General features: G+C 52.8%; 1 protein-coding gene across 1 annotated transcript in view; it reads left to right on the forward strand.

Moving 5' to 3' along the window:
- CRISPLD2 (cysteine rich secretory protein LCCL domain containing 2) overlaps window positions 1-21239 on the forward strand; it is a 39791-nt gene that overhangs the window by 8475 nt on the left and 10077 nt on the right. The window contains exons 5-12 of the mRNA XM_007939209.1: window positions 1022-1122; window positions 6195-6335; window positions 9366-9426; window positions 12517-12583; window positions 13840-13970; window positions 15551-15594; window positions 16448-16520; window positions 19670-19745. Coding sequence (XP_007937400.1) covers window positions 1022-1122; window positions 6195-6335; window positions 9366-9426; window positions 12517-12583; window positions 13840-13970; window positions 15551-15594; window positions 16448-16520; window positions 19670-19745 — 694 coding nt within the window. The remainder of the gene's footprint in view (window positions 1-1021; window positions 1123-6194; window positions 6336-9365; window positions 9427-12516; window positions 12584-13839; window positions 13971-15550; window positions 15595-16447; window positions 16521-19669; window positions 19746-21239) is intronic.

Genomic DNA, 21239 nt, shown 5'->3' on the forward strand with positions numbered 1-21239 from the left:
GCCTTGGAAACCCAAGGAGGGGTCGCTATGAGTTGGGTCTGACTCGATGGCACATAACAACAACAACAATGGGGTCGCAATGAGTTGGAATCAACTGGACAGCAGTGGCTTAAGGATATACCTGTAACGACACCCCATACCAAGATAGAGACTATTTCCAGCACCCTAGAAGGCTCCTCACACCCCTCAAAGCGACCACCACGCCAGCATCTCTCCCGCCCGTTGGTCTGCGTGGTCTTGACCTTGTATACACACAACCACAAACTATGCCTTTGTGCCCATGGCCATGGGACTTGTCTTGTCGTAGGTGTTTTCTTTCTGTGCAAGGACACTCAGACTTCTCAAAGAAGTGGCCTCCAGCATTCCCTGCCCTGGGGACTTAAGAGGGGTGTGGTAGCGCCACTGATGCACACATTGACCTTGGCCCCTACCCCTAGAGCAGAAGTGGTCAAAGGCTCTGAGCTTTGTGACCTGGGTTCAAATCCCAACCCCATCATGAACTGGCTGTGTGACTTTGGAGAAGTTCCTTACCCTCTCTGTGCCTCAGTATCCTCCCCCTGCCAGAGGAGGGAATCCTGGCCCTTCCCACCACCAGCACATGGAAGTACATGGACCTGGCATGTGGTGAGCATGCGGTAAATGCGCTGCCCTCGTTGTTGCCAGTGGTTGCCATCTGGGCACCCCTGCAGCATGTCAACTCCACTCAGTGGAGAAATGGCTCACATGGGGGTCCTCTTCACTTCACTGCAAAGGCACTGAGCTCTGAGGGGCCCTGGCTGTGTTCCGAGCTGCGGGTGGGGAGCACCACAGGTGGCTGGGGGTGGGGTGCACATGTCAACACAGCAGGACAGAAGTGTTGGGGGTTTGCTAGAACCTCCTAGAATTCCCAGACTGCATGGGCGGCCTGGACAGCTGTCCTTCCTCTTACACAGCCTGCATACCACTGCTTGCTCCCTGACGGGGAGTGGGCTAGGCGTCGAGGGGCAGGCCATTCCTGACTGTGTCTTGGGTTTGTCTCTAGGGGCAACTGGATTGGAGAAGCCCCCTACAAAAATGGCCGGCCCTGCTCGGAGTGCCCCTCCAGCTACGGAGGGGGCTGCAAGAACAACCTGTGCTACCGAGGTAGGAGCACCTTTGAGGACGGTCGCCCCAGATTCCCCTCAGTCTCTCAGAGGGCTTGCCTCTGCTGCTTACGGCTGTGTGTTCTCAGGCACATGCCCTGCCCTCTCTGTGCCTCTGCTTTCCCAAGTATAGCAGCAGTCACAATAGCCCTCACTGTGGAAGACGTAGTGGGGGGTGCTGAGCCCCTTACACAAGCTCTGTGCACATGGCACGTTAGGTCCTGGCAGAAACAGGGTTCAGCTTCACTTACCACCTAGCAAGGCGGACCTTTCGCCTGGTGGGGAAGTGCCATTCACCCAGTCTGGAGGACCCTCAGCCATACCAGGAACCTGACAGATGCCAGCTCAGACACCACACCTCCTCCAGGAAGCCTTCTCTGACTTACAGACACATAGAGCACCTGCCTCCATGTCTTATCGCACCCACCAGGGCCCTTGAGGCATGATCAGCCCAGTCTACCCCCGGGCCTCCAGGCCTGCAGCCAGTGTGCTGTGCCCAGTGACACACCCAGTACCTGAATACAGTCCGGTATCTGTGTCAGGTTCTCAGCAGAGCATCCATGTCCAGGGGAGTCGTAGCTGCCAATTGACCCACCCACTGAAGCCTTAGGCACTAACTGCTTTATTTTTGGTGGAAAATACCCAACTTCACTTGGCTGACTCCCTACTTTTCTTAGCTAGCCATGCAGAAAGTCTCTTGAAAAGCAGCTTATGTGCATAAACTCCTTAATAGCGTTTATTGAGGGTGCCTGGAGAGGCCGTGACTTGTGATGGAGATGGAGCAGGGCTGGGGGTTGAAGAAAGAGAGGCTCGTTCCCTGCAGCCCTGCCCTGTGTGGCAATGAAGGGTGTGGGCTTCCAGTGGCAGAGTGTGGGCAAGGCCATTAGCCGCCAGAGCCTGTTTCCGCCCCCAGTGAAGTGGGGCCCATCGTGCCTCCTGGGATGTTGAGAGGTTTACGTGAGATGCTGGGGGAGGGCTGGGCAGGCACTGATCATCTGTCTGTGCTCAGTGAGTGCCTTGGGAGCCCTGTCACCACTGATAGACTCAGGTGGGGAGCCCTGGGTGGTGGTGGCTGTCTTCGCATTGGCTCTGTTTGTACACCAGGACAAAGCCCTGCATGGTCTCCGTGGTTGGTGGTGTGTCCAGGCCTCTCGTGCAGTCATTGTGTGTTCTGAGGGCCTTCCAGCCTAGGAGGAGTCCTGGCGGTGCAGTGGTTAAAGTGCTTGGCGGCAGACCAGAAGGTTGGCAGATCAAACCCACCAGCCGCTCCATGGGAGAAAGATATGGTAGTCTGCTTGCGTCACGATTGACAGCCTTGGGAACCCTGTGGGGCAGTTCTGCTCTGTCCCGTAGAGTCGCTGTGAGTCAGGGTCAACTTGATGGCAGTGGGCATGGTTTTGGGTCAGGCTCGGAGCTCCTCTTCCAGCACAGCGTCAGACACTGTTCTGCTGGGATCCTCCTGGTTTGCGTTTTGGAAGGGGTCTCCCAGGCCTTCTCCCGGGTCCATCTTCGTCCGGAAGTTCCACTGAAACCTGTCCACCGTGGGTGAGCCTGCTGCTATTTGAAATCCCTGTGGCATAGCCTCCAGCGTCACAGCAAGACGCAGGCCACCACAGAAGGGCACGCTGGCAGACGGGGCGTGGAAGCCACAGGAGGGTGTGAACAGTGCCACGCGCCCAGAGACCCCTTGTCCAGGGCTGGCCGGTGCACGAGAGAGTAACCTGGCAATGAACTCAGGCACAGGCTTGCCCCGGGTCGCGCTGACCCCCACAGGGGTTCTGGACTCAGACACACTTGAGCCGGGTCTGTGTGCAGGCTGAGCATCGGCTTTCCCTGTGTGGGGCTCAGGACGGGCTCGGTCCTGAACAGCGATCCCTCAAGTGCCTTAAAGCGCCTTACCCAACTGTTTGAGGCTAAAGAAAGCAGCGATTATGAAGCACGAAAGTCCTAAAGGGCAATGGAAGAAACCAGGCTTCTTCCAGAGACAGCTCCCCTGTCAGCCAGGCAAAGCTGAATAGCCACATTCAGGAGCAGAGGGGACGAGAGACAGCGAGTGCGTGCCAAGAGCGTCGGCAAGCCCAGCGCCTCCTGAAGGGTTTGCCTCTAGCTTTTGGCTGTAAATGGTGCTTTCAGCATTTTTCCTTCACGATGCTTTCAGCTCTGTTACTGGGCCTATATCTTTTCTTTGGGGTTGTTGCTGCTTCAGCCATCCAGTGAATTTTGCTGGGCAAGTACTGTGTGCTGGGTGCTGGGTGTACAGGTGGGAAGCAGGCCTGGCTCCTGGCCTTGTGGAGTTGACAGGTGGTTGGAGAGGAAGAGAGGAGCCCTGGTGGTGCAGTGACTTAACTGCTCAACTGCTAACTGAAAAGTCGGAGGTTCAAACCCACCAGCTGCTCCACGAGAGAAAGATGAGGCAGTCTGCTTCCATAAACAAAATTACAGTCTTGGAAACCCTACAGGGCAGTTCTACTCTGTCTTCCAGGGGTGCTGTGAGTCAGAATCGACTCCATAGCCACGGGTTTGGTTTGAGCTTTGTTTCCATGAAGATTGACAGCCTTGGAAACCTTGTGGGGCAGTTCCACTCTGTCCTCTAGAGGCGCTGTGAGTTGGAATAGACTCCACAGCAGTGGGCTTGGTTCGGCCTTGACTTTTGTAAAGATCACGGCCTTGGAAGCCCTGTGGGGCAGTACTACCCTGTCCTACAGAGTTGCTGTGAGTCAGAATTGACTAGGTGGCAGTGGCTTTTGTGGCTTTGGTCCTTCCTCTGCCTGCCTCTCCTTTTATAGGACACTGTGCAGACTGGATTCGGGTCTAGTCCACTCCAGTGAAACCTCATGTGGGCTGAACTGATAACATCTTCAAAGACCCTATTTCCAAACGAGATCCTCTTCCCAGGTGGGACTTTAGTAACTCTGCCTGGGGGACAGGGGTCACCCGCCACAGGTGGTGAATCTGGCCAGAGAAACAGGTGCAAAATGCCTGCCGCGAAAGCACTGTGGTGTCTCTCCTCTGCCCCCGTCTGGTTGTCTGGTTTTGTGTAGACACGAAGTGCCTGCCCTGCCCCTTGGAGGAGAGGCCATTGCTCTTAAAGAGAAGTGGGTTAAGTCGTGGGGATCGAAAACACTGGACAGACTTAGATTTGAATGCAGTAACAGAAGGCCGGTGAGGCACTGGGCTTCCTTGTGGAAATTGCACGTCCAAACACTTCTGTCTTTCAAGTGCGCACAAGCGTGTGTGTGCACACGCGCACACACACACACACAGGCGTATCTATGGAAGATAGCACTGGTGGCATTTAGTTTTATTTTATTTTTATTTATTGTGTTTTGGGTGAAAGTTTATAAAGCAAATTACTTTTCTGTCCAACAGTGATGTGTTGAGTGCCATTGTTCACGGTCCCCTCAGAGTAACAGCACTGCTCCCACTTCCTCCCTGGCCTTCCCTTCCTCTCCATCCTTTCCTGCCCTCTGAGTTTTGTTTTGGGGAAAATGCCAACTTTTTGGTCTCCTGTGGTTGATTGCTCTGAGGAATACATTCCTCACGTGTGTTCGTGTTCACTTTATAGGCCTGTCTGTCCTTTGGCTGAAAGTTGATTTGTGAGGTTGGATGCAGTTCCAGGTTTGAAAGTTGTCTGAGGGCCACAGTCTCAGAGGTTCCCCTAGTCTCTGTCGTGTGGTCTTTTTTACGGTTTTGAATTTTGTTCTACATTTTTCTCCCATTCTGCCCAGGGCCTTCTGTGCTCCAATCAGAGCGGTCAGCAGTGGTAGCCAGGCACCATCTAGTTCTTCTAGTCTCTGAGTTGTGGGGGCTGTGGTTCACGTGGGGCACATTTACCACAATTGATGAGCCAATATCGATGCATCATTATTAATGAGAGCCAACGGGGGACGTCGGGGTTCCTGCATTGTGTGATACAGTCCTGTAGGTTTTGGCAAAGGCTTAGGGTCCCATGTGTACCAGCACGGTCTCCTACAGAATGGCTTCTGTAGAATACCCCATCCCAGTGCCCGGGAAGGTGGCACACTTTTCATTCCGTGGAACATGAGGTCGCCCTGGGTTGGTCCAACTTGACAGCAGCCAGCAGCCAGCAGCAGCGGTGAGGTCCCTGCTGAGCCTTCATTGTCCCGACAGCATAGGGCTGCTGTGAGCAGAAGCAACCCTCCAGTAACAACGTAGACTTCCCTGCTCCGGAATGCCCTGGAGCTGGGGTCACGTGTACACTGCCTTTTCAGAGTGGCTTCTTGTCCTTGTTGTTGTTGTTTGCCATCGAGTCGACCCCTCCTCGAGTCAACCCCTCCTTGGGTTTCCGAGGCAGTATCACTACGGAAGTAGGATTGCCCAACCTTCCTTCCGAGGAGTGGCTGGTGGGTTTGAACCATCTGCCTTCTGGTTAGCAGTCAAGTGCCTTAGCCACTATGCTACCAGAGCTCTTGTCCTTAGCAGCGTGTATTTAGGGCTCCTCCACATCTCTTTGTAGCTTGATTGCTCGTAATGACTCACGTTTCTCTGAACCAGGAGTTGGGTCTTGGGTAGTGCTACTTGATGATGTGACGTTACTGGGCAGCAAAACTTCAGAGAGAGGACCTGACTCAGGTGGAGAAAGGGGCGGGACCCGGCTCAGGGTGGCCCTCGTGGGGCCCAGGGCATGGGCGTGGGTCCTTGGCCCCACCTCAATGGCTGTGCACAGGAGGAAGGCCTGACACATGCAGTGAACACCTGGGGGCAGAGGATCTTGGGAGACAGAAGGGAGGGCAGCTTTGTGAGGCTGCTTCCGGGGGCGGGTGGTGGGGCAGGCCTTGGTGGGTCTGGTCTTCTCGCCCCAGGTCAGTCCAGCTTCTCCCGGGTCCAAAGCAAACAGAGTGAGCTGTGAGCGGATCAGGCACTCTGGGCTGGTAGAATTCCACCTGGTCAACGTCTATTCCGAAACTTAGCTTTCTCTTTGCAACTGAAATGATCCTTTATGAAACCAAACCTCAAACGAGTTTCGTTTCCAATTTTTTTTTTTTCAAAGTGCATTTCTGTTAAATACCAGTTTTATTTTATTTTTTTTCTTTTTCCTCCCTCTTCACAAAGAGACCTACGACCAAACATCTGAAACGGAGGAGATGAACGAGGTGGAGACAGTCCCGATTCCTGAAGAAAAACACGTGGGGGTCCAGCCGAGGGTGATGAGGCCCAAGAAGCCCGTTAAAGACTCTGTGGTCAGCTACATGGGTGGGTCCCTGCTTTCTGCTTGTCCTCTGAGCCACCTCTGGGGGCTGGAGGAGGGGAGCTGCTGGCGGAGAGGTCTCCAGGTTGACAAACAACGTGGAACAGGGTGGGGTGTAGCTTGCAAAAAGCACAACCCTAAGCCATTTTGAAAATGGTATTTTTAAGTCATTTTTAAAAGCAAGCATTGTAAGAGCTGTACTTGGGCAGGATTTTTTTTCCCAGGTACGTATTTTAAGGTTAGGCCTTCCCTGGTCCTTTCAGGGGGGAATGGGGCTGAAATTGGGTTCCTCCGGGCAGCACTGGTGTCCCCAGGGGAGGGTGCAGCCTGGAGCTGGTGCTGGTGCAGCCCAGCTCTGTGTCTCAGTTGGTCACTCGACTCGCAAAGGCTCAGTTTGCCATCCATGAAGGGGGCTAAGGAAGCCCAGAATGGGTCTGCCGTGCGGGTTATTTGCGTCATGTGAGTCACCCCCATGCCCTGAGGCCCCGGCTTCCATACTGGGTGGAAGTGCAGTGTCATCCCCCAGGCATCTGAAAAGTGCCAGGTGCCAAGCGTTCTGATGCTCGCCTCTTGTGGGCTGGCTTTCCTCTCTGCTGACCTCATCACATGCTTCCCCTAAGGTTTTCCTTCTTCCTGTCTCACCCCCCGCCGGGTGGATCTCAGCTCTCCCCCCGATTTCCCCCAGACACTGTTCCCAGGGCTGCCTGTGTGTGCGGCCACCTTCTCTGACGGCTCGGGGCGGTGCAGGGTCTCTCCTTATGGACACTGCATAGGCTGTGTGTTTCCTTCCTAAGGCTCCAGCTGAGTAAGCCAGGCTCCGCCTGAGCAGAGGCACAACTTGGGCTTATCTCTCTTGGAAACCCTCTCCTATTGCCCCATTTACAGCCGAGTCTGTTATTTGTGGTCGTCGTGGTCTGTAAAGTCAAACACTGAATTAGCAAATATGGAACCACCGCTCTGGGGAAACACAGGCTCCTGAGAGCCTCTGGTCACAACATCTTCATCAGCTGATCCACACGTGACCTTGTTACACGTGTGCTTCCATTTGCAGACAGCTCCTTGACTCCACGTGCGCTGTGGGTTCCTTAGCCTTGAGCTCACAGCCGGCAGCACTGCACCTGCCCACACGCAGCCCCTCCCGCTCCGTGTTTTCTCGTCAGGCACATTGTCTCCTTGTGCTCGGGCCACTTTAAACAGCAAAGCCACCCATGAAAGCACAGAAACGAGAAGCAGTGGCACTAAATGGGCCGTGAGAGGGACCCTTGTTTGCAGGGTGAGAGCTGCACGAGCAGAACGTTCCTGGGTTCGGCCTCAGCTGCAGACATGCGCGTCGGCCGCTCGGGGGCCTCCTCGCTCTGTGCGTGTCCACAGGTGAGGCGAATGTGCCTCGAGTGTTGATGTCGGGGTCCCAGATGAGTTTCAGCAAGTACAGGCGATCCCTGGGTCACAAACAAGATCCTTTCCCATGTGTGTCTCTAAGTCACCTTGGTAGGTAAGTTGGAACAGGTGCACACGGTTCTTATTTAGCCTTCCTTTAGTGCAAGAAGGGAGCTCTGGTGGTGCAGCGGTAAAGGCATCAGGCTGCTAACCAGAAGGTCAGTGGTTTGAACCCACCAGCCGCCCTGCAGAAGAAAGATGAGGCAGTCCCTTCTGTAAAGATTTACCACCTTGGAAACCTACTGGGGGTTTCTGTGAGTAAAAATCGACAGTATGGCAGAGTTTGGTTTTGAATTAGTGCAAGAAAAGGCTCAAAGCCTTTTCAATGCTTTAAAAGCTGCTCGTGCAGCAAGTGAAGGTGTTGTGAAGGATGTGTTGTGAGTACAGTTGTTTCAAAGTGAGGGCAGGCTTGTCTGACATTAAAGGGCAAGGATGAGCTCACTGGTCTGGCGGAGACTGGTGGAGCTCCCAAGACCATGGCCCTTACTCGTTCTTTACGCCTGGAACTGAAAACTCACCCCCAGGGCTCAACTTTGAGCCAAGCAATAGAGACACCTAGGAGGGAAACAGTAACACCAGGGAGGTGCCTGCTCCTTACAACCAACCACCCCTAGGGCAGTATTTGCCTGGGGGTAAAGCTCAGAAGGCAGGGAGGGACAGGAGAGAGGGGTGAGTGGAAACAGGAACGCAGGGAGGAAGTGGGAGGAGAGCTATTAGGCTGTGGGTTGCAATCAGTGTCACAACACAATGAGTGTGAATCTTGGCTGGAAAACCAACATGCTCTGTACACTTTCACTCACACCACAGTACAAAGTTACAAGGGGATAAATAACAAAGGGCGAGCATGAGTTTCCGTAAGTTGGGCGTTTGTAAGCCGGGCACCCACCATAGGCGCGTGTGTTGGTACGGAATCTTGAACGGCGAGCTCGGCTGTCCTTTCTCCCTGCGGCACTGGTCTCCCGACCGTGCTGTTCACGATTCTGCCCCTCCTGACTTTCTGACATCTGATCGTTCGTAGCTTTATTTGACAAGCAGGTAAGTGGACGCTCCTGTCTTCCAAAAGCTCAGAATAGTTCCACTCTCTGTGATGTAAAACTACAACGTGATATATGTCTGTCTGCAGTCGAACACTGCTCCAAGGTTCTGCAATGTTCTGTAAAATAAGTCTAAGAGGAAAGCCTGCCAAAAGCCTCCTTGGCTGTGGGGCAACCTCAATGAGAATGAAAAGCTCCCCCCCCCCGGGCTCTGGTCAGCTTCCTCTGTACCCCAGAAATCCTGTGTGCTTGGCGCTGGTGTCCAAGCACCTCTCCAAGGCTTAACGGGTACTGTCCTATGTAAGCCCCACAAAACCCTCTGAGGGGTACTGTCACCATCCCCAGCGTTATTCGTATGTGGAAACTGAACCTCAGAGCGGGGAGGTAACTTGTCCAAGGTCATGCTTACTAAGTGGTAGACCTGGGATCGGAACCTCACGATGGACGCCTGCCCTGGCTATGGCATGGGTCCCAGAGTGCCCCTGGGGTGGGGTACAAATCTTCTAGCCCAGACTTATCCTCCTGACTTCCTGCTGTGATGTTGTTTCCACATTCCTCTCCCAGCCCAGGTCGTCAAGTGTGACACCAAGATGAAGGACAAATGCAAAGGCTCCACGTGCAACAGGTAATGTCCCAGCTTTGTCCCTGTCTTGTCGCCACCTGCAGCCCTTTGAGGCACCTGCTGTGGGTATATGTAGCATGTTGTGATCGCTCAGTTGATTCAGCCCAGACCAAGCTGGGTGGAAACCCCTGGGGAAAAGGTGTTCACAACTCTGAGCCCAAAGGCGTCCGGGTTGGGCAGGAGGCTGACTCGGTTTGCTTTGCGCCATGAGTTAGACGGACCATGACGTCTCAGATTCCCCTATGACTGCTGCCATTTACCCAGAGCTTGGCACATGGTGATGGCCCAGCTCTGTCACTTTACACCGGGATTCCTCGGCTGCAGCACAACTGACGCTTGGGGCCCGCTCCTTCTTTGTGGTGGAGACTCACTGTGCACAGTGGGATGCTGAGCAGTGTCCCCGGATGCTGGGGGTAAGACCAGCCCCAGTTGAGAACCGTGGACCTCCATGTCCTCCAGCCCATATACGTATTCCGGTTAAGAGTTTGGTCCCTATGGACGCCTTGTGGAGGAATGATGTGCCTCAGTTTCCACATCTGTGAAAGGGTACTTCTCAGGGACATTGTAAGAGTCGACGAGCTTATCGACAGAAGGTGTCAGCCGTGAGCACTGCTGTGAGTAACTGTACTATCAGGTGTAAACCTGAGCCAGTCAGCCCCTCTCTCATCAGGGACATGAGGACAGGTGACATCCCCTGAGGCCATCCTGGTGCTGGCACGCGGTGCACACAGTGACGAAGGGCTTATCCCCATGCAGCCCGAGGGCACCGTCACAGCTCCACATCTTAGGTGTGCAATAGACAGTGTTCAGGGAGCCATTTCAGAACAGCATGGACAGTGTGGCTTTCATAGCAGCGTGGACACGCACAGAGAAAGGAGCCTGGAGGTTGTCAGTGGGCTGTTCATGGAGGGGACTCGGGCAGTGGACAGGGAGCCTGCAAGACCGCTTCTCCTCTAGATGTCCTCCTCAGATAACAAGCATCATTTCCGTACAACAAATGTTCCTTAGGTTAGAAACAAGCAAGTCTCTGCACCATCAGCTGCACCCCAACCCCCTCTCGGGAAGGGTCTGTGTCCCACGCCAGTGATACGTCTGGGGTGAGGAAGCCGGGGTGCTGGTTCTGAGCCTGGAAGCTAGAGCAGACAGCCAGGGTTCAAGTCCCAGCCCTGCCCCTGTTGGCTAGGTGACAAGTCACTTAACCTTTCTGTGCCTCCCTTTCCTTACCAATAAAATGGGGGCAAGGACAGTCCCTGTTCATAGGGTTGTTGCGTGTACAAATCTTAAGAACACACAGCAACAGACATTCTTTGATGGTTACCAGGGATGGGAGGGAGGGGAGGAAAAGTCACTAACTGGATAATCTCACTGCCATCGAGTCGGTTTCGACTCGTAGTGACCTCCATCGGGTTTCCAAGGCTGTCACTGTTTACCGAAGCAGACTGCCTCATCGTTTCCCATGGAGCAGCTCGTGGGTTCGAACCACCCCAACCTGTTAGTTAGCAGCCAAATGCCTTAACCACTACACCACCAGAGCTCCTTAACTAGATAACAGGCAGGTATCGATTGGGGTGCAGGAAAAGGCATTATACAATGAGGGGAGGAGCAGCACACCATCACTAAGGCAAAGGAAGAGGTAATGAGTCACTGGGCTTGGGGCTTAGGACCACAGTCTCAAAGGACAGCTGAGTCAGTTGGGGTGACTCTCGGATAGTGCACAGTAGTCTGCATCCTACTGTGGTGAGTAGTGACTGGGGTCCTACAGGCTTGTGAACAGCCATCTAAGGGGCAACTATTGGTCTCTCCCCATCTGGACCACAGAAGAGTGAAGAAAATCAAAGATGCATGGAAACCATTAGTCCATGGAAACCCCAGCCTCCATGACCTGAGATCGGAGGAACTAGATGGTGCCCGGCTACCACTGCTGACTGCTCTGAAAGGGGTCACAGTGAGGTCCTGGATAGAGTGGGGGGAAATGTAGAACAAAACTCAAAATCATAAAACAGAGCAGGCTTGCTGACAGAGACTGGTGGGACCCCTTGAGACTACAGCCCTTAGACACCCCTCAAGCCTGGTTCTGAACCCACCCCTGTGGTTCAACTTGCCACCACAGGCCTATGAGGTGAAAAGTCACACCAGGGGGTGTGCATTCATTAGAACGACCAACCTTACGAGAGCAAAAGGGCAGCAGGAATACAGCTCAGAAGGCAGAAAAGGTTAGGGAAGGGGGAGAAAGGGAAACAGAAAAACAGGAAGTGGGAAGAGCGCTGTTACGTGGTGGGGATTGCGATCAGTGTCACAAACCAAAAATGTGTATGAGCTGTTAACACCTGCTAACTCATCTCGCGATTTCACAATTCGCTTTGCACAATTAAAGCCTGCCAGAATGTAGGTATCTGTACACGTATCCTCGGAGGGGCTGGGTACAGAAAAATACGTTCTCACCCAAGGGCAGCCCTCAGAGTCACCAGACCCGGCCAGAGCTTACCTGCTGGTCTGCTTGTACTCCTGCTCTTTTCCTGGGATCAGCACCTGCAGGGGAAGTTCAGGGGGCAACGGGTGCGGAGGGTTGACTAGACCCCTGTGAACAGTGTTGGCGGTTGCCCTTCCTTGCATGAGCACTGTCACTGAGTTTTAGCCTCTTAAAAACCCTTGCAGTTTGATCCCTAGAAACGCCGTCTCTGTTTAACACACACATCTGTGGTGAGTGGTGCTGGACACTTGGTGTGTGTTGAAGCCCTTTGTGGCCGTCTGTGATTGTCGGCACCACCATGCCATCACCTCGAGTGCCTGCCTTCACCAGGTGAATGGTCTTTAAGGGAGGCAAATCGGCTTTGTGATTGTGTTCCTGTGGATCTCAGCCTCGGCCTGGGCCTGGGTGAATTATCACCTGGTCAGAAGTAATAGTTTGTGAATTAATGTGGCTGTTGATAGTTAGTAACATAGCCCTGAAAGCAAAGATGCAAAAGTCTGTCTGCATGAATATTACTGAGATGAGCCATAATTCTGTTCGAGCTGCTGAAGAAGGAAGCATTGAGTCGCTGGTGAGGTGTCATCCATGCCCCGCTGAGACTCGTTTTCTCTTTGCCTCACCAGGTATCAGTGCCCTGCCGGCTGTTTGAACAACAAGGCAAAGATTTTTGGAACCATCTATTACGAAAGTGTAAGTATGGCTGATTGTTACTGGTTCCCTAGTGCCGCTCTGACATGAATATACCACAAACGGGACGCTTGAACAAACAGGAGTTTATTCTCTTACAATTTGTTGTTGTTGTTGTTGTTTTGGGCCGTCGAGTCAGACCCAACTCATAGCGACCCCTCCTTGGGTTTCTGAGGCATTATCACTACGGAAGTAGGATTGCCCAACCTTCCTTCCGAGGAGTGGCTGCTGGGTTTGAACCTCCAGCCTTCTGGTTAGCAGTCAAGTGCTTTAGCCACTATGCTACCAGAGCTCTTACAATTTGGAGGCCTTAAGTCTGAGTTCAAAGTGCCAGGCTCTAGGGGCTGGGTGAAAGCCCCTCAACCTTGGGCTTCAGCTCTGTCTCCGGCTCCCGGCCCATTGAAGCTGGAGGCTTTCCTTCACTCGGACAGCTGCTGGCTGCTGAGGCTGACAAACTCAAGGTTGACAACTAAAAAGGCACAGTCCCAATGTTACCAAGCCACATAGCAAGCCATTAATTCAAGTCCATTGAAAGTCCCAAGGTCGGCAGAGCATGGCAGGCTGCTGAACAACGACATGGCTACATGCAGGGTTCAAGCGTGCCATAAACTAGAGACCGTTCCCCAAGGCTTCTCTTTATATACAGGAAGCAGACCTCATCCCTAAGGCAGCTGCTCAGCTGCTCACAGTAGGTTCCACCATGGAGTTGAGGACCAGTCTCGTCACAGGGAATACTACATCCAGCTGCCCGGCCACTCAACCAGGCCCAGCCAAGCTGACACACAAACTTAACCACCGCACTGATGTTTCTTTAAATGGCTTGTGGATTTTTAAAGATGGTTGGTGGTTTTGACAGGAACCGCGTTTCTTTCCCTTCTTGGGAAAACCTTACACCTGTGCGGCTGATCCTCGGCGGCACAGGCTCCGGAGGTGGGGAGCCACCCTGGGTGGGCAGGGCCCCACCCCGGCAGAGCTGTCTCCACTCCCCAGCATGTGTTAATATGCTCGACTGGAGGGGGAGAAAGGGCCGTTTGTCACCGTTCCTAGTCGGTAAGGCACCTTGGATGAACTTTCGAAGATAAGCAGGACCAGGAACAAAGACGCGGTTGTAGAGAACGGGAAGGGTTGGAAGGCCGTGCGCTTTAGCCTGTCCTTTGGGCTTTTGCTGGGGTGAGGACAGACTCCTTAGGTACTTGTGCACAAGGCTGCAGACCAAGGTTAATTCAGGATACACTCACGGCTTGTCTCCTCTCCCCTAGTCCTCCAGCATATGCCGCGCTGCGATTCACTACGGAGTCATCGACGACAAAGGAGGGCTGGTGGATGTCACCAGGAACGGGAGGGTCCCTTTCTTCGTGAAGTCGGAGCGGCATGGTGTGACCTCTCTGAGGTGACTGTTCTCTGACTGAACCACTTGCTGTTGAGTTGATCCCGACTCATGGTGACCCGTGGGTCAGCCTAGAGCTATGCACTACGGGGTTTCCCAGTGGCTAGTGTCTTTCACAAGTAGGTCACCAGGCCCTTCCATGGCACCACTGAGGGAACTTGATTGGCCAGCCTTTCAGTCAGCAGCCACGGACATTAACCATTCGTACCACCCAGGGACCCCTACTCTGTGACCATGGTTCCTTAGAACATTTTTTCCTGGTTAGGAACGCATTGTGGAAACATTAAAAAGTCCTGGAAAACAGAAAGGAACAGGAAAAACACTGAGATGACCTCAGGCCCTAACTCAGAAATTGCCCGTCCGTACGGTTTGGCATATTCCGTTCCTGTGGGATTTGTGTGTGTATTTGCAGTTTGGTTGAGTTTGGATCCTGCTTTTCAGCCACTGAGAACTGCTCAGAGATGCCGTTGTTCACAGCTGATGGTGCGCACGAGCATGCCAGCTAATTCTGATTAGCACTTCTTCTTGCTCCCTAAGAATGATGCTTTTCATTTTTGAAACATGCTTAATTTTCTTCCAGGGTCATGTTTTCCACATACGGTATGCGCTGGACAGTGGGCAGACCATCCTGGTCATTCTGAGCTATTGGGTGGTGAAGGGAGAGGTCATATCTCCAGGCGCTCATGCTTTGGTCTGTGTGTGGGATCTGAGGCACAGGTGGCCCTGGAGCCAGGGGACCCAGTCGTCTACAGCACGGACTATGGGGTCAGACAGACCTGCCTAGTGAACTCAAGGGAGGGACAGTTAGAGAAAGAGCAGGGAAGTCCAGATAACAGCAACGGAAAGACCCCTGAGATGGGTGCCTGCAGTGCCGGCTGTAATAAACAGTATAGGCTGCAACCGCCCAGGAGCCTGGCAAAGGACGCGCTTCCTGCAGTGAGTGAAGTTACGCTGGAGGGACTTCAGTCCCTTCCAGTGGCCGAGTTTGCACCGCAGTGCTTCACGGTTTAGACTCGGGTGTGTGTGTCTGTGAACATCAATGCAAAGAAAATGGCAGCTTAATTGATGTTCACCAACCTCTCACTGGCATGTAGTGTTCCCTCCAATGACGGATGTCAGCTACAAACGACAGAAGTGTTGGCAGGTGCTTCTTGCCGGGCGTTTGGGAAATAGTCTCTGCTCATCCGCACCTGAGACGGCAGCCACGGTCAGCCCGCCTTTAGAGCGTGGGACTTGTTGCTTTACTGAGAAAGCCCAGGTCTCCCTCCAACACAGGCTCGTGTTCAGCTTGGACGAGGACACTAATGCTTGGTTCCCTTTGTAGTCTTTTGACCTTATTTTATGAATGGGAAAACCATTTTTCTGAGAAGGCATCCACAAGCTTCACCTCTGTGCTGACCCAGCGGTCCATGGTGCAAAAAAATAGCCTAACAAGCTCAGCTCTAAAAGGGTCTGAGAGCTTCCAGGCTGGTGGGAAACAACAGGAACCTGTGAAGCTGAGGCTGTAAATAAGTACAGGAGCCTGTGTGCTTTAAGAAACAATTCGGAGTGTGCTCACCATTCCCCACTGTTTTGTTTTGCAGCAAATACAAAGCTTCCGGTTCATTCATGGTGTCAAAAGTGAAAGGTAAGCTGGCCAGTCTTTTAAGTGGCTGTAATCCACGGCTCATCTTGTCTGCCCTGGAAACTTCACTCCCTTTAGTTACAAGTTTAATAGTTAGCCTTCCTGCTAACATCACCATTCTCAGTGTATACCCACCACCTGTTTTTGTAAATAAAGTTTTATTGGAACGCAGCTGGGCCCATTCATTGACACACAGTCGGTGGCTGCTTTCTGCTCTACCAGCAGATTGAGCCATTGCGACTAAGACAATATGGACTACAACACCGAAAACATTCACTGTCTGGCCCTTTAAGGAAACATGTGCTGCCCCTGAACGACACGAGGAGAGGCTGTCAGAGACCACAAGTTGCCACTGTTTTACGCGTTCTCCTATGTCTGCCATTAAATGCAATAGGTAGCCTTCAAGAAAGGAGTCGCCTGCCCCATAGCAGGGGTGAGCTGGCAGCGATCAGACACAAGTGGTGCTCAGGGTCATGGACAGAGCTAGGACCCCCGAGGCTGGCACTCACCAGAGCCTGTGAGGTCTCCAGGGTCTGTCAGCTTCTGAGCCTTGGTGCCCTTGTATGTGTGACTGAAGTAGCATTTGCCATGAAGATCAAGTGGGACAGAGAGGGGAAGGCCTTATGATAGGAAAGGACTATTCATGTGAGAACTGTCTGTCTCCAGGAAACCACTGAGGGGAGATCACCCCGACCTGTGAGCTCACTCAGGCCCCAAGCAAGGGACCTTGGCACCTGCTGGGTTCCATCCCAGCTGAGTGAACCTGTAGGACCCATGGCCCAGCAGCCTGTTTCATAGGCCGGTGGCCCGAGGCCCAGGCTTGCTGGCACCTGACCCTTTACCGGTGTGTTCTCAGTGCAGGACCTGGATTGCTACACCACCGTTGCTCAGCTCTGTCCATTTGAAAAGCCGATGACTCACTGTCCAAGGTGAGGCAAGGGGGTAGAGATGGACGAGGGGTGGTGGGGCTCAGGGTATCTGGGGCTGGGGCAATGCTTCCTCTCTGGACCTTGTTGTGGGGTATGGTTTCTTGCATACTGGAGCCAAGAGAAGATGGTGCCATGCTGGGTGGGGTGCCATCTCCTGGCAGACAAGCACACAGGTCCTAGATGTGGCCCTTACATGTGCCCACCCTGGAAGATAATTGCTCACAACTCAGGTAGGAGCTGAGTAGACCTTTCATTAGACAGAGGCTCTCACCCCTGGCTGCATGTTCGAATCCCCTGGGAAGCATTAAAAATAAAAAGTCCACGCCAGCTCAACCCGAATCTCTGGGGGTGGGCCCAGGCAGCGGCACCCTAACTTCTGAAAGCTCTCTGGGTGATCCCGGTGTGCAGCTGGCCCGAGACACCCAGCGAAGCCCCAGAGAACTTCAGGGAGAAGACGATTTTGTCCACCTGATACTGCTGCGACTCACTGCGAGAACATTTTCATTTGTGTGGCTGATGTCATTTGGCCCTGAGCCCTTCCTGCCCCTTCACCAGCCTCAAGTTGTCCGTTCTTGGTTTCTTGGGTCAGCTTTAGCAACGTTGGGCATCACTTGTCCTCTTTACATGAGCTCCTTGTGTCTGGTGCTTGATCTGTGGTATTTTGTATGAGTGACTGTAGTAGAGAGAGAGTCGTTCTTCGTTTTTAAATCAGCTTTATGATAGTCTAACTTGCACACGGTAAAGTTCATCAGTTACAAGGATATCATTCAGTGGGTTTTAACAGATGTATACAGTTGTACAACCACCCCAAATCGAGAGAGAGAATGTTTTCATCACCCCCAAAGGTTTCCTTTTGGTCAGTCCTCCTCCCACCCTCAGTCCCTGACAAACACTGATCTTGTTTGTGTCATTGTTAACTCTGCCTTTTCTAGAATTTCATATGGATGAATCCGTCCCCTGTGGAAGCGTTTGTGTCTGCCTTCTTTGGCTCAGCATCGCGTAGTTGAGATGCAGCTGTTGTGGTCTGAGGCGCTGAGCAGTAGTGCATCTGTGACTGTACCATGATTTGTTATCCAGGGGAGAGGTTCTCTGTGCACTTGCTCAGACCATAACGAACTGGCTCTTGGAAGATGCTCCATCTTACTATAAGACAAAGGATGTCCTGGTAGCTTCTTCTGTAAAGTAGCAGTGGCTCATCTTGTTGCTAGGTGCCGTCGAGTCAGCTCCGGCTCATAGTGACCCGTGTAAACAGGACGAGACACTGCCTGGTGTGCGCCGTCCTCGCAGCTGTTGTGTGTTCGTGTCTATTGTTGCAGCCACTGATGTAGTCCGTGTTGTTGGGGGCTTCCTCTTCCTCATTGAGCCCCGACCCTACCACACATATGTTCTTGTCCAGGAACCGGTTCCTGGGATCATCTGGGCTGGGGGGAAGGAAAACATTCTTCTTTCTCGAACTGGCAGAGAGGCATCCTTTGACTGAACAGGGCGTATGTCTTTGGGAGTTGCCCATTTGTCAGGTAGAAATTTGTAAGTCATCAGAAAATATGCAGGGAAGCAAAACTGTCTTTCAAAGCAAGCTTTCTGCCTTACCTCCATCATCGAGTTGGGAAGACAGTGGGAGGCCCTGCTACCCTGGCTTGAAAGCCTTGAGGAGAGGGAGCTGACTCTGGGTCTAAGTGAGCCTTTGCTCCAGGCTTGGAGACTTCTGGATTCTTGTGGGAATAACTGACTTTGAAAACAGTGGGTGAAGACCCCGAGGTCCGGTGTCCTCATCCCTACACGGCTGGCTCGTCCCTGTGGTGCCTGTCACACAGGCGAGGTTAGGGAGAGGAGACCAGTGGGGTCCTTGACTCCTTTTTCTTTGCTACTTGCCATCCCCTCAAGGCTTTCTCAAGCTCCCAGCACCATGTTGATACCCTTGAACATCCAAGAGGAGGTCCCAGCATGTCTGTGTGTTCTCCTGGGTATTAAAGAGAAGCAGGAGGAAACCCTTTCAGAAAATACAAGCAAAGGAAACTTGACAGAATGTTAGTATCCAAAATGTACGATTCTGACCTATTATTGAAAAGAAGTAGGAAAGAAATTCCTAGACTTTCAGATACATCTTTTTTTTAAACACACACACACACACACACACACATACACACCCTGTCTCTCTCTCTCCTTCTCCCTGTCCCCTTTCCTGCCCGGAACTATGACAAAGTCTCAGTCCCTTTGTCGGGTTTTCTTCCCTCTGTGAATCTTGCCTGCCTCTGGGCCAGATGGCCTCCGGCTGCCATTTTGTTTTCTTGGTAACTGGGCTCCAGCCCATAGTGTATGATCCAGATAAACACAAAAGACCTTTTCTTAAGTAGAGTTTGTACTTTTTGCTGGTTTGGATCTCTGGAACTATTGAGGGCCCACCCACTTCCAGGCGCTCTCCTCATCCCCTGGGCAGCTGGCAGGGCTGTGGTGCGAGTCACAGCAGGGAGCCTAGCCCCTTCTGCCTCAGGTTATCAGTGCTCCCTCCCGAGATGTCCTGTGACTCACTTCCCACTTCCCAACAAAGGGAAGTGGCTTCAAAAAAAAAAAGCCTATTGATTCTAATCTCCATCATGTACCCACAGCGTGAACTGGCCAACACCCAAGGACAAGGACGAGAGCCAGGGTCCCTGATAGTTCCATACTCACACCTCTCAGATTGTTACTCCTTTTTACCGTTTGGTTTGTGTCTTTGTGTATATGTTTGTTTAATTCTATGTTGTTGTTGTTGTTACGTGCCATTGAGTCGGCCCCGACTCATAGCGACCCCTCCTTGGGTTTCTGAGGCAGTATCACTACGGAAGTAGGATTGCCCAACCTTCCTTCCGAGGAGTGGCTGGTGGGTTTGAACCGCCAGCCTTCTGGTTAGCAGTCAAGTGCTTTAGCCACTATGCTACCAGAGCTCCTGTTTAGTTCTATAGGTACTACTTAAGAAAAGAAGAACTATCTTTACCATTGCTAGTGTGGGAAACATACATTTTTCTTAAAGAGTCCAACACTATGGTAGTTTCCTTTCCTCTAAGTACTTCCAACAAAGATCTGGAATTCGAGTAAGAGGAGCCAGCCGCCTCTTGGGGGCTCTCGCGTGCTGGTGGTGCTGACTGACCGTGCATACTTCTCGTTGGCAGGGTCCTCTGTCCCGCGCGCTGCAGAGATGAGCCAGCCTACTGGGCTCCTGTGTTTGGAACCAACATCTATGCCGACGTGAGTAATGCACCATTTTCAAAGACCAGCTGCCAAGGTCTGGGTACCAGAAACCCGGGGTGTTCGTTTCCTGGGGCTGCCACAACAAGTCACCACAGATGGTGCGGCTGAGAAGAGCAGGCGTTACCCTCTTGCTGTTCGAGGCTAGACCGTCTCAGTCGAGGTGTTGGCAGGCCATGCTCCCTCTGAGCCTCTAGAATAGACTCCTTGCTGGCCTCTGGGTAACTTCTAGCAGCTGCCTGCCATCCTGGGCATCCCTTGGTTGTGGCTGCGTCCCACCAACCTCTGCCTCCGCCGTCACACGGACTTCTCTGTGTCTCCCGGGGCCGTCCCATGGCATCCCCTCAGGAAGGGGCACGGGCCTGGGGTTTGGGCCACCGTAGTCCAGCCTGGCCTTGGCTTAACTGACTGTTCGCAAAGACCCTATTTCCGAGTCAGGTCGCCTGCTGAGGTTCCAGCTGGACGTAAGTTTTAGGGGGACGTGATTCACCCCGCTACACCGGAGCGCTCATTCCGGCCTCCCTGGCTAAGTTCAGGCCGCAGCTGCTGCCACCTGCAACATTGGTGGAGACTGCACCCCCACCAGCCTGTGTCTCTGCCACAGACACAGATGTGCCTCATCTCACCTGACCATTTAGCCGTCTTATAATTCTTGTGAGTCTGTCATTTTCAAAGTTTTGAATCCTGCTTCCTCACTGACGTTTATTTATGACTCTGGAGGCTTTATGCTCCACAAGGACCTCTGGTGGCGCAGTGCCTAAGGCATCTGACTGCTAACCAGGAGGTTGGTGGTTCAAACCCACCAGCCACTCCATGGAAGGAAGACGGGTGATCCACTTCCATAAAGATCTGCTCCTTGGAAACCCAAGAACTGACTCGATGGCAGTGGGTTGGGTTCGGTTTCAGTTGGCGCTCCACATGCTTCATTCTCTCAGACGTTCAGTCATCTTGCCGGCTCCCCTGATGCACCCACGGGTACTGGTCCATTCTGCTGACTGCATTCAGTTGGGGTCATACACACACTTAGCTCAAAGCACAGAGAGGGAACTATAGAATACTCTTAAGTCACCACGCATCGGCACCACACATTACCCTGGTATCTGTGGCTCCATGTTCCCTGCCTAACTCTAGAGTTCATCTGAGTTCTGTCAAGTCTGTCTGCCTCCAGGGCCGAGTTTGGGAGCCTGGTGACCCAAAGGCGTGGCTCGGGGTCACAGCTCTGCCCCAGCAGGCTGTGTGGTCTTGTTCAGTCTCTCATTTCTCCCTAGAATGATCCAGAGCCAGGATGATCTAGCCCATGGAAACTTCTAGATCAAAAATCCTGTGAGATCAGCATCATTCACCCCCCCACCCCACCCCCTGACGTTTTTCTCAACTTTCCCTCATCTTCCCTGTCATGGCTCTCCCCCACCCCCCACACCATCTCTGCCTCCATTTGTTCTTGTTTCCTATAAACGTGACTCATAGAAGAGAGAGATAGTGAGAGGGAGGAAG

This window comes from Orycteropus afer, unplaced genomic scaffold, assembly GCF_000298275.1.
Source record: "Orycteropus afer afer isolate SDZICR_OR568_19922 unplaced genomic scaffold, OryAfe1.0 scaffold00057, whole genome shotgun sequence".
NCBI lineage: Eukaryota > Metazoa > Chordata > Mammalia > Tubulidentata > Orycteropodidae > Orycteropus > Orycteropus afer.